Raw genomic sequence first — 12869 nt, 5'->3', positions numbered from 1 at the left:
TATTTCCCCAGTATTCTCAAGTTTTTTAAAAAGCATTTAACATTCACTTAATATGGTTTCCATCTATGAAAAAAATTACTTTAATATTTGAAATGGATGCCAAAACCAGTAGATTTCCCAGTACAGATTAAGCCTAATAACTACAATATAAGATATATTGCAGAAATACAAGTAAAAAAAACAAGTGGAATTTGGATTAAAAATAATAGCATCTTTTATCAAAAGTTTGAGGTAAGCACCATTTATAAAAATGAAATACAAACATTGCGATCTTGATCTAATATTTTTATTTCATGCTATGACCAGCATCTTCACACCATTACTTAAAAAAATTAATAATTAAATGCCTTCTGAGGCACAATCGATAAATAAAATGAAACATGAATATTTGGTACCATTTAAATATGCATCATTCTGCGTCCATTCAGGGAGTGTGATTTTATTGAACAGAAGAGGTAAAATATGTTTACATTCGTATTTTCTTTTCAGTTTAGGGGGAAACAATAAAAAAAAAAACACGGCATGACCCAAGGGATTATGCTGTCAGATCAAGAAACACTGGGACCACATCATTACAAAGCAAGGAAGGAAAACAAATGTGTTTTGGCTTCCTTCAGACTCTTAAACTGAAATGCATCCGGAACATTTCATCATGCCCTGACACCGATAATTTTTTTTCCCAATGAAATCACTGTATAAAACACTCTTGGTAATTATAACAGCCACGGTAGGCCTTAATATCTCAATCACAGAGATGATTCTGAAATCTTGCATAGTACCACTGTTCATTTGATATCAGATATTGTGCTAAACAACGCTCATAATATACGCAGAAAAACATTTAAAACAGCATTACGAATATTGATTCAAGCATTTTATGATATTAACCCACTAAATAGGCCTTTTAAGGTATACAGTGTCAAACCCTGACTATATCCACAGAGATACATTTGCTTTCTTTAAGAACTCATGATATTTCACCTTTTCAAACCTCTCTTTGGTGTCTTTTCCTTGCCATACAGCAGACAAATGTTTAGTTGCCTACCTGTATCATAAGCAACTCTCCTCAGTAGCACATAATTAAATAAGAAATATTCTAGAAAAAGCTTTATCCTTGCCATTTTGCTGTCATTCAAAGGCAACGCTGTTGCTGATTGCTCTCTATAGGCGTAGCAGCCATGTCAGCAGCACACATGGAAACTCTGCCAACTCCCACTGGGCGCTAATGCGATTTACGCTGAATACACATGTAACATTGTTCTTTAATCCTTGAGCGCAGTCAAGAAGGTAGAGATGGATAAAGAACAGCCAGAGATGGAGGCCGATGTAGAGGGAAGGATTTAAGAAGGAGACAGAAAGCGACAATGAGTGAGGGCGAGCAGATGTCTGCGGTCCAGCGAGTCCCATTGGTTCGGCCTAATCTATCCCGTGGACGTCGCGTTTGACTTTCTCCATCCATCTCTGCCTCCCGGAGCTACCAATGCAAATCTGCAAAAGCCAGATACCGAAGAACCCTTTCAAACGCAAACATACCAAAAAAAGTGATGTGTTTGTTTACACATTCTCTCAATCCTTTCGCTAAATCTCTCTAGTGTTGCCTGCACTAGATCTAATTCCAGTGCACAGTGTTGGCAAACCTTTATCATCACAAAACCCCACTTTCCAAAGCATCTTTCGCAAATCCTTTGTTCTGGAAATATGCAACAATGATTGACAAAGTAAAGCCCTTAGAATAACACTAACACATACTCTTCAATTGCAGATTAGAATCAAATCAGAAACCAAGAGGATGCGCAATCAGAATTAATCATCAGGTCAATCAATCGCTAACCAGAATCTAAAATATTATATCAAGTTTCAGAGACTGTCATCAGTGTCGAACTTCTAAATCTAAGTAAACAAAAATATCTTTGAACAGTATTTGCTTCAAAAAGATTGTATCTACGGCTGTACAACAGCTTCTTAAACGTCAAGGCATGGATTTGAGAGTTTGTCCTAGTCTTTTTCCTCACTTTCTGCTTTTGTTGTTTTTGACTTTAGAACGGCTCAAAACTCAGCAGTTGAAAGAAATAAAAAGTACCTGAGAAGGGGAAGCAAGCAGGGTAACTGACAGACTGAAGAAAGAGAAGCTTATGCGATCAATAGTCACAAACTTCTCCCACACATACCAAAAAAATAATAAAATTACATTCAGTTTCATCATATTGTACCTTGGCCTAGTTGGTTTTCCAGTTTTACTGCCCTCGGGATTCACTGTGAAATACAGCAGAAAACAGAAGCAGTGTCTATTCTTAGTAGTACTGAGTAGTAGGTAAAAACAACCATCAAACTCTACAGAATAGTATCGTTGGATCATATCTACTTGATGTGCAGTCAGTCAATTGGGATTTCATCAGGATAGGTGTGAGTTGCTTCTAAATTCTATCCTTTCCCCTGTTACTTTTGTTCTTCCTGACATTTGTGACAATGGAGTGTCAAGTAGGAGCTTTGATTGTAGTCAGCCTTGTCGAGCAAGTCAGAGGGAAAACTCTCTGTGGAGATGATTTGGTTAAATACAGAAGCCAAGTGGCATGATTATGTCCTCTATAAATTCTGTTGTCTATGGTTTCTGTACCCTTGGCAGTGAGTAAACCAGTCTGCTCAGTAGAACTTGTCATCAATGCGGAAATGCGGACGTGTTACGTCATCTGGGTTGAGGAAAACGGAAATAGACTTGCCAGGGTTTTCCGTCACCAGTTGTTGCAGTCGTTGTGCTAGCCGGTCATCTTGTGGTGATCCAGCACCATATGCTTGGCTTGGTGAAGATAGCCCATTGCCATTACTAGCAGCTCCAGCAGCCTCACGTTTGAGTTGGCATGCTTGTTGTGCCTGATCCAAAGCTGCTCTTAAGTGCTCTGCAGGATCAGAGCGTAAATGTGCAAGTTTCCGTGCAACTAACAGGGCTGCACTGTCCGAGAGGTGCTCTAACATGTTGCACTGTGGAAGGAAGTAATTAGGACAGTTTTTGCCCAGAATACAGTGAGCCAAGTCATCAAGAAGACCGAGAAACAGCCGTGCAGGCGTCTCATGATCTGGACAACTAAGGTACGTAGAAGGCAAGCGATCACATGCCCAAAACATTAAGGTACGTAGGTGGTAGAGGCTAAGACCAGTGCGAGGGCGAGCTAAAAGTCTTGACAGTACAGCTTTAGCTGCTTGGAAGGCTTGTGCCATTGGGTAGGGCACGCATTTCTTTAGCTGCACCTCGCTGCGGGAGTAGGCAAGTCTCCATTCGCGGTCAGGTCTGATTGAGGAGCTGACAGCTGGAGAGCAACACGGAAGCAGATAGAATCCACTGATGGCCTCCTCCTCTGTTATTTTGCCATCCCAGAAATGGTTGGTTGTGAGCCAGCCTTGTGCGACAGCTGGCCAGCCTCGAAACGACACCACCGGAAGCAGATCGTAGAGAATACGGCTAGTTCCTGCAGTGAGAATCAGTGTTGTTAGTGGCCCATTCCGCTCCACGCGATCAGGAACAGGAATCCCTCTTTGAGGATTCTGTCGCAACTCTTCTACTGCCGTCACAACTACACTCCAGAACCAATCAGCGACCAATAATGGAGAGAAGTAGCATCCATCTAATGACTGAGGAGGCTGCAGGGATGGGATTGAACCTCGTAGAGCACCAGTTTCATCCTCCTCATCTTCTTCCTCATCTTTATTATCTCTATTATTCTCGTCTTGACAGCAGATATGCCAACGCGCCAGCATTGTAGGGTCGCAGAGGCGCAGGCTCAGCCATGAATGGCATGGTGGGGAATGCCTCATGTCCAGCGTCACAGGCTGATTGCGGTCATGAAGTTTAAGAGCAGGCACCAGCAGAGTGAAGTCCAAATCAAAGTCAACACCTTTGGCGTAGTCACCTAGGTCCTCTGGATTAAGGTCAAGAACACCTTCCCTGGCTCCACCTGACAACAATAGGTACTCATTGGCAACCGGCAGTCGCTTGTCCACCTTCTGCACCATGCCTGTGGAAAATGGAGAATATACATGGTAAAAATAAAATGTCTTTAATAACAAAAATGGAGGGTGTTTATATGAAAGTTAGTTTGTTAATGACTGAATTTCTGATCCAAGTACATACCGTTTATGAATTCAAATTCTTATAAGAATTAGATGCCAAGAGTTTTCTTATATTGATATAAAAAAACAAAGTGCACTAAGAATAATCTAAAAGCATCATCTGGCAGCACTTCCTGACCTGGAGTGTGCTTCCCAAATACATTGTTAGTTAGTAAGTTTATTTATACAGCACATCTTTTACAGCAAAGCTAGCCAAAGTGCTGAAGATAATCAAGAATAGGGTGGGGTTAAAGAGATTAAAACAAACCATGAGACACTGATACAATAAAACATAAAAAGCTTGGGAAAAAAGATACTTTTTCAACATTATTTTAGAAGATGCCAGGCAAATATCTAATCAACTATGGTCACAAGTTCCCATATTAACCACACAGTATATTTCAAAAACATGAAATGAACATTTGCAAACAGCGTGAAAAACTCTCAACTTACAGTATGACTAGAAATACTGTTAATATGATATATGGACTTGGGAAATGCACTTGGAAAAAATAAGCTAACAATACATATATATGCAGTTTTAGTTAAATGGTTTCTGAAGTGAATGAGGAATAGAAGTAGATAAGGAAGGGAAATAGAGGAAGATTCTTTTCCTAGGAAGACAGATATCTCCCTAAACCTCTTCTCTGCCCAAGTCTGATAAATCTGTCTGTGCAAGACATAAATTATCAGTCTCCCTCAACTCTGTTTTGAAATTCAAGACATTGCTGTCTTTTTCATATGTGACCCAGCTCTTTAAATTCTTTAAAACTCTTAAAATCTTTAGTGGAATCCACATGAAAACAAATAACTTAGTTTTTATTACTTTATGAAGACTAAAACTGATCAAATCAATACATATTTCTTTAGAATCGCTTACCACGCACCCCTTTTAATTTCAATCCACTGTAATTAAAAGGATGTTGAGAGAGAAAGAATTATTGATTACTTGAATATAGCTGTCCAATGACCCATACTGTAAAGAAAATCCTTCATTCGGTAAATAAGGAAATGAATAGTGTCTTGCTGGGGGTGCTAAAATGCACTAGGCAAACACAAGCAAGCAATAGCTTTACTAATTACCACTTTGTTTATGCAAATTAATTATGTTCATCAGTCCCTCCAGAAAGAATCCATCAGCACCAGGAGCAATTCACTCATTACTCCCTCATACCGTCACCATTATTGACCACTTGAATACAAAAACAGAATAAAAGAGTCTTGATTACAAAACATTGCTCTCCATGACAGGTGCCGAAAGGAAGCTGGTTAGCATACGTAATTGCTAATCATATATCAGAGCTACATTCAGGACTACCACAGACTGGACTCAAGACATTTAGTTTATTACATCGTTTTTTCCAATTTAAGCTATAAACTATACCATAATGAACTTAACCAACAAAAGATGCATGATTACATACACAGTTAAAATAATGCTACACAAGCTTATATCAAGTCTGTCAAGCTTAAATGGCAAATCATATACAGTGACACATACACTCATGACCACATTATTAGGTACTCCTTACTTCAGAACTGCCTTATTACTCCGTGGGATTCAACAAGGTACTGGAAATATTCCTGAGAGATTTTGGTCTATATTGACATGATAGCATCACGCCGTTGCTGCAGACTTATCGTCTGCACATCCATAATGTGTATCTCCTGTTCCAAAACATCCCATATGTCCTCTATTGGATTGAATATCTGGTGACTGTGGAGGCCATTTGAGTACAGTGAACTCACTGTCATGTTCAAAAAAAAAAAACATGGTGTGTTATCCTGCTGGAAGTAGCTATCAGAAGATGGGTACACTCCGTTCATAAAGGGATGACCTTGGTCAGCTCAGGTAGACAGTGACTAAATTGGTACTAATGAGCCCAAAGTGTGGCAAGAAAATATCCCCCACACCATTACACCACCACCAGCAGCCTGAACCGTTGATACAAGGCAGGATGGATCCATGCTTTCATGTTGTTGACGCCAAATTCCGACCCTACCATCAGAATGTAGCAGCAGAAATCGAGACTCATCAGACCAGGCAATGTTTTTCCAATCTTCTATTGCCCAATTTTGATGAGCCTGTGCGAATTGTAGCCTCAGTTTCCTGTTCTTAGCTGACAGGAGTGGCACCCAGTGTGGTCTTCTGCTCCAAGGTTCGACATGTTGTGCCTTCAGAGATGCTCTTCTGCATACTTCGGTTGTACCGAGTGGTTATTTGAGTTACTGTTGCTTTTCTATCAGCTCTAAACAGTCTGGCCATTCTCCTCCGACCAGGCATCAACAAGGCATTTGTGCCCACAGAACTGCCACTCACTGCATATTTTCTCTTTTTCAGACCATTCTCTGTAAACCCTAGAAATGATTGTGTTTGCAAATCCTAGAAGATCAGCAGTTTATGAAAAATTCAGACCAGCCCATCTGACACCAACAACCATCCCCCTTTTAAAGTCACTTAAATCACTCTTCTCCATTCGGATGATCAGTTTGAACTCCAGCAGATCGACTTGAACATGTCTATATGCCTAAATGCAATGAGTTGCTGCCATGTGATTGGCAGATTAGAAATTTGTGTTAACGAGCAGTTAAACAGATGTACCAAATAAAGTGGCCGGTAGTGTAAATGAATACTGGTTAATGGCTACATTCATGTATCTTGTAAATACAAGTAATTTTTACATAAAACAGCCCTTTCCTTTCTCTCATCCAGATTCACAAATGCATCATAATCATCAGATTTGATTGTTAAACATTGTTTTATTAAATTCCAACCACTCATAAATGAACATGTTCATTCACCTATGAATTACATCTATGTAAACTGTGTGAATATTGTAAGATCTTTAACTCTCTCAGGTTAGCAAATAAAACTCGCCATGTGCCAACAAAAGAGGATTCATTGAAAGTGTTAAGCTTGCAGAAACTGCTGGTGCTCATAAAAGGCTAATAGTAGGCTAATCAAAATGAAGACAGACTATGTGACGGTTCATTCAAAATTAACTGTTAACTCATTAATTGTTATAAAATTCCCAAAGGATTTCATGAGGAGTGAAACCATTTAATCTTTCTATTAACTGCTCCTGAATCAGCAGTTTCGGCCTCCATCTCTTCAACTTACTAATATGATGTAAGTGTCTCACGTTCATAACAATATTCCAAGCACTAATAAATACAGGGTTTATTAGAGATCGAGTTTGCCTATAAGAAAACTCACTGGAAATACTGTATGTGCTTCAGTCTACATTTTTGCAAAATTGCCAGAATGTAATTACACATGGGTATAGACCTATGTTTTTTGGGGCAACACAACACCAGCTAATTTATTTTCTTTTCATACTAATGATATGTGAAGGCACAAATTATTGATGAACACAGAATTATTTTCATGTAGTGCTTTGCACAAGACCTAATTCCTAACGTTTCCTAACTTTTTGATTTAGTGGCTAATTTGTATGAATTCGTATGATGTAATTCATACAATTTAGTATGATTTGCTCATTAACTGAACTCGTACGAATTTGTACGAATTAGCTACTAAACTGGCAAAACGTAAAATACTTACATTTTCTCGTAAGATCAGGCTGAATAAATACCACAAAACTGTTTAACATTGTCTATAATTTGAAACCGGATAAGTTTGCCTCACCTACTGTATGTATCTCGATATAAACTTCTTTTCTGGTGTGGTCAGTTTGGTAGGTTGCTCACTTTGTACTTGTGATTAAGATCAACCAGGTATGCAGGTGAAGCATAGTTCCACAAAACAAATAATAGCAATGTAAAAAAAGGTAAATTTGCACAATTAAAGTGCACTTTGTTCTTATGTTTGCTTTTAAGAAACACCATTGGTTGCGTTTTGGGAAAGCTTTAGGTCAGTGGTTTAGTTAAAGTTATCCATACAAGTCCCATCTTCTCATGGATGTGTACTAAAAAGATTGTGATTTTTCCGATTTTCAAATATGTATACAGTGCCCTTTAGTGAATCTGTTATCTGAAACATGCAATGAAACCTATGCGGAGCAATGCATTTTAAGTTTTACAAAAATGTAGACTCAAGCACATTTTTCAAATGACCATGGGGAAATTTGTTTTTAAACTACCATTTGTAAATCTGAATATTTGTCTCAGATCAGTGTGTACAAAATTAACAAACACCAAAGGAAAAAAAAAAAAAGAAAAATTCAGTTTCATAAATTACACAAACACATAAATACATTTACCCTGGTGTGATATAAGTAGGACTAAAGTGCACACATGATATTTAAAATTAGGAAAAAATGTTGTTTTAGTTTGCATGACGTAAAATTTTAAAGCGTGTTTGAGACTAATAGTGGCATATTCTCCTCTGCAGAGCACATAAAAATGTGTTTAAGTAAAGCTATCTTTGAACTTTAGGGTTTAGTTGAGATTTACTTAATGTAATGATGAACAACAACAAAAAAATAACCAACCAAAAACTACTGTACATGAAAAGAACAATGCATTTCTTTACAACTAAAGTTTAGTCATTGTTTTATTGCCCCTTAACCTTTACTCCAGGACACTGAGTGTAAGATTTTAGATTTTTTTTTAATAACAATGACCCTTTTTGCCCTTTACATTTTAAAACTGCTTCAGTATAATTAGCTCCATAGGGAGAAATACATTTGCAGTAATGTAGTAAGAAATTTAAACGCATACGGTATGTTAATGTTTGTAGGTCATGGAGGTGTGCAACCAGAAATCATCATGAATGCTTATGTAAACAAACATCAATGCTCATTAAAATCAAGATAATTGCTTGTCGAAAATCAATTCTATTTTTCTAAGGAGACATAAGATCTAAATCCTAATCGACAGGGAAGGGTCATCCCAAAAAGGATCTTTTTTTTATCATACATAATGAGACAGAATATTCAAAATGAATGCTAAGCAGCGCCCTACCTAGTATAAATATAAAAAGCCGCCTACCCATCACTCTCAGTAGGAGTGTGGTGGTTTCTTTGAAAATGTCTGCATATTTTTAGAGATGGAAGCAACGAGCGAGAAAAATAAGTGGGAAGCGTTTGGCTGAATATCAAGGGGTTAAAAGACTGGAGAAAAAGGGGAGATGTAACAAATGAAAGCAACAGGAGGCAGGCAGAAAGAAACAAGTTGCTCTGGCTGGATGGCAGAATGAAACTCCATGCCACCATCTCAATAAACAAAGGTCCATAAATAAAAGAAAAACCAAACAAATACTAGATGATTCATGCTTAACAATGACACATAAAACAATAACAGTAGAGAGCTAGAGGCTAAAGGATTTTCACCAGACAACAGAACAGGCTAAGGCTAAAAAAAGAAAGAAAAAAAAGCAGCGAAGAGAAAAAACAAACTGTAAGAAAAACTGTGATGTAATTCACCATTTGACAGGATTATGTGAAAAAGCTCTAGTTATGTTTTTAGAGAATAAGAGTTTTGCAAATCTGTTTTTCCTTCACTTATGTCATCCAAAAAAAAGGATGGCATTATTTTGTGTGTGTAGATTATGGCAGATGAGAAGATAAGGAAGGGACATCGAGGGAGAATTGGTGTGATAAAAAAATGAAGAGGAAAGAGAGACACCTGCTGGACAAACAGCTGCATTGCTTCAAGTACTAAATCGGAAACCTGGATAAAGTTTTGAAAGGAACAGTTATCTTAAAAATGGAAATGTACTCAGTATTTAAATGATTCCAATGCTTTGTGTGTTGCTTTTTTCTGCTGACCAGAAAATCAGATATTTTGAAGAATGTTGGAAACAAGTAGTCAATGACTTTATATATGAAAAACAATTACTGTGAAAGTATTTTATCAAAATGTAAATTATTTTTGTTCCTGAATATCAGTTTTAAAACAATATTTAAAAGACTTCTCAACTCTTTGATTTTTCTGATTTTTGTATTTATTAGTTCGGGTTTTGAGATTACTATTGATATTTGTTTTATCCTACAAAGTTCTAATAGCATTTTCTAATCCAATAAAACCATATATATTTAAAGCTTCTTTTCTTCAGAAAATGACAACTGGTCAAATGTTTTCATATGTTTGTGATTGCAAATCAATATTGATTTTTCTGAGATTAAAACACTGCTACTGTGTCGTCTAAAAATAAATAAAAATGGTATGTCCTTTGGAAAGAAGACACTTGTGATTGATGTTTAGATTTTTTTTTTTTAATTTTTTTTAAACATTTATTACGGCTCTAATTATATTAAGCTTCTTTCCAAATAATACATTAATGACAATACAATTATTACATTTTAATTCATATTATTTCTTGCTTGAATGCATCTGTTGAACTGATGTACAATTATTTTTCTTTCTTCTATTGTAATTGTTGAACTGCTTTTTTTTGAATGTTCATTCGTATAAGAAATAGTAATGGAATAACAAAGAACTATGTTGTTATTAACATTACTTATTTTACAACATTTATCTCCTATGCTCTCTGTCGCGAGGGAGGGGAGCGCGAGTATTTACAACACTCAGCCAACTCAGGGCCGGTCCGTGGCATAGGCACCATAGGCAAATGCTAAGGGCGCTGTATATCAAGGAGGGCGCCAGAAAGGAGCGCGGTTTAGTTGGTTTTTTACAATTCAATTATACTTTATTTCAATAGCACTTTTACAATGTAGATTGTATAAAAGCAGCTTAACATAAGTTCTGGTAAATTGAAACTGTCAGTCCTGTACATAAGACTTTTTTACTTATTTAAAAATACATTTATCTTTATATATACCCATCTATCAATTTATCAACCTCAGGATTATTGTTTTTATTATTTGTGTATATATTTTCCATGCCTTTTCACAGTAATGTCCTCACCCAGCATGTTAAAGATGAAGTCTTTGGCTGTGTGCACCTCGAGCGCGGTCTGGTCTCCAAACTCGCCCTGTTCCAGCAGAACGAGCTCCTGCACCTGAGCCGACAGCTGCTCCAGAGTCGTGCCCGAGCGGAAGTCCACCTCGGACACCCGCTTCACCGCCGCCGGTGCGCGCGGGGCCACGGCACTCATGAGCGTCTCCATTGAGCATTACCTGACAGAAAACACAAGTACCAAACTGTCACAACATATTTAAACGTGTCAATATGAACATACAGGAGTTGCATTGTATGCATTTTAAGTATTCGCCTATGCATTATATTATTCGCATTACACTAAACCGCTGATACAGTAAGAAAACAGTATGTACATTTGAGTGTACATTCCTAATCAGTCCCACTATCACCCAACTCGAACTCAAATAAACTTAATAAGATGTAAACAGTTGAGCACAGGTTAAGCGGTCATTCAGAGCGGCTGTAGCGGAATGTAGGTCAGTGGGCAGATTAATCTGCTAATTAGCCAGCTAATGTTTCTCCAACGTAACAACTTAAACTACTTGGGAATTTATTCTTATAAGCACAGCGACACCACTAAAATATGCCACATTCACTCAAAGTCTCTATGACATGTGCGGCATGAGGTTGAATAGATTTATTTTATGTGATAAACGAGCATGTGTCCACTGAGATGCGTGAAGATCAAGCAGCTCAAATGAGGCGACTAGCAGGTGTGGAGCGAGCTAATGTGCTAACAGCTAAACAGCTCAAGATTCAGCGATGACATTTGTTGTCTATAGTCTACACAGAAACACACACGCACACACCCTGTTTTCCACCGGCTCGCTGCTCTCTGCTTCACACCCCGTGCTGCTTGTTGTGGTTTCTGTGCTGAAACAGGAATTCAGCTCCCGTCATTTCCAACAGGTCCCTCTGCGCGCACCTTCCCACTAGCAACACTATTCCCGGAAATCACGGACCTTCTCCGGGAATCTTGGGATTAGTAGTACGTTTAGATGGACAGGGTTCTACACAAAGCAAGAGCTTTATGTGTTGTGCTACAGAATTGTCAATGAACTAACTGTGCCTCACAGTATTGTGTTACTCGATTTTTTAAAGACTTTTGCTGTTCTAAACTATTTTAGATATATAATTTAGTTTCATAACAGTTCTGAAACCATGTTTTAATTAGAACTGAAATGACAAGGTTTAAAACAAATATATGTGCTCTGCATTTATACCAATTATTATAGGCTACTGTTATTATGCTGTGTGTACTGTACAGTTGATGGATGGACGGATATATCTTGTGAAATCTTCATTCATTAATTTTCCATTGGCTTAGTTATTTTATTCATCATGAATCACCACAGCAGAATGAACCACCAATATTCATTCAAAGCAAGGATAATATTATTCTTCAAAATAATGTCTTATTTCTTTTGGCTGCAATAAAATCTCATTTTAATTTCTATTTAAAAAAAAAATAAATAAACAAAAGAAAATTAAGGTCAATATTGTTAGCCCCTTTAACCTTTTATGGCTTAGTGGCTACATGGTGTCCACTGTTTCTTAGTGGACAGCACATTTTAGCTCTTAAGTGGTTATTTTAAATACTTAAAATGTTTTATATTTTGTTACAGACATACAGTGTCATCCTGCAACTGTTTTGCAGCATATGAAATGTCCCAAACACTATTTCTAACTGTCCAAAATGGGGATTTTTTTTTTTTTTACTCTGATAGTCAAAACATGTTTAAAAAATATGCATGTGTTATTAATGTATTAAAAAACAGTCAGGAAAAAGTGTTTTTTTTTTTGTAAATTAGGACCACAAGTCTACATATATGGATATATTTTTTTCTCTAAATGTGCTTTATATAAGAAGATGATACTTAGGTTTCTTTTCTAATTAGGTTTCAATAAGCCCAAATAGCAAA

At 37.2% G+C, this 12869-nt stretch overlaps 1 protein-coding gene across 1 annotated transcript; it reads right to left on the bottom strand.

Moving 5' to 3' along the window:
• Positions 1-264: 264 nt before the first annotated feature.
• tmem102 (transmembrane protein 102) lies at positions 265-11872 on the bottom strand. Its single transcript, NM_001327862.1, has 3 exons — positions 11757-11872; positions 10933-11144; positions 265-4007 (listed from the first exon to the last, which is right to left on the bottom strand). Exons 2-3 carry the CDS (start codon positions 11132-11134, stop codon positions 2641-2643), a joined length of 1569 nt encoding a protein of 522 aa, NP_001314791.1. The 5' UTR covers positions 11135-11144; positions 11757-11872; the 3' UTR covers positions 265-2640.
• Positions 11873-12869: the final 997 nt, after the last annotated feature.

The sequence above is a fragment of the Danio rerio genome, chromosome 7, assembly GCF_049306965.1.
Source record: "Danio rerio strain Tuebingen ecotype United States chromosome 7, GRCz12tu, whole genome shotgun sequence".
NCBI lineage: Eukaryota > Metazoa > Chordata > Actinopteri > Cypriniformes > Danionidae > Danio > Danio rerio.
Note: the sequence above shows the minus strand (reverse complement) of the source record. Positions and strands in the feature narration are given on the sequence as shown.

What these genes read in the sequence shown, in the direction of transcription:
- tmem102 (NM_001327862.1), bottom strand. Translation starts at nt 11,134, where the DNA reads ATGGAGACGCTCATGAGTGCCGTGGCCCCGCGCGCACCGGCGGCGGTG. An exon ending in CTTCATCTTTAACATGCTGG is followed by an intron (nt 4,008 to 10,932) that starts GTGAGGACATTA and finishes CATTTTCCACAG; the next exon opens with GCATGGTGCAGAAGGTGGAC.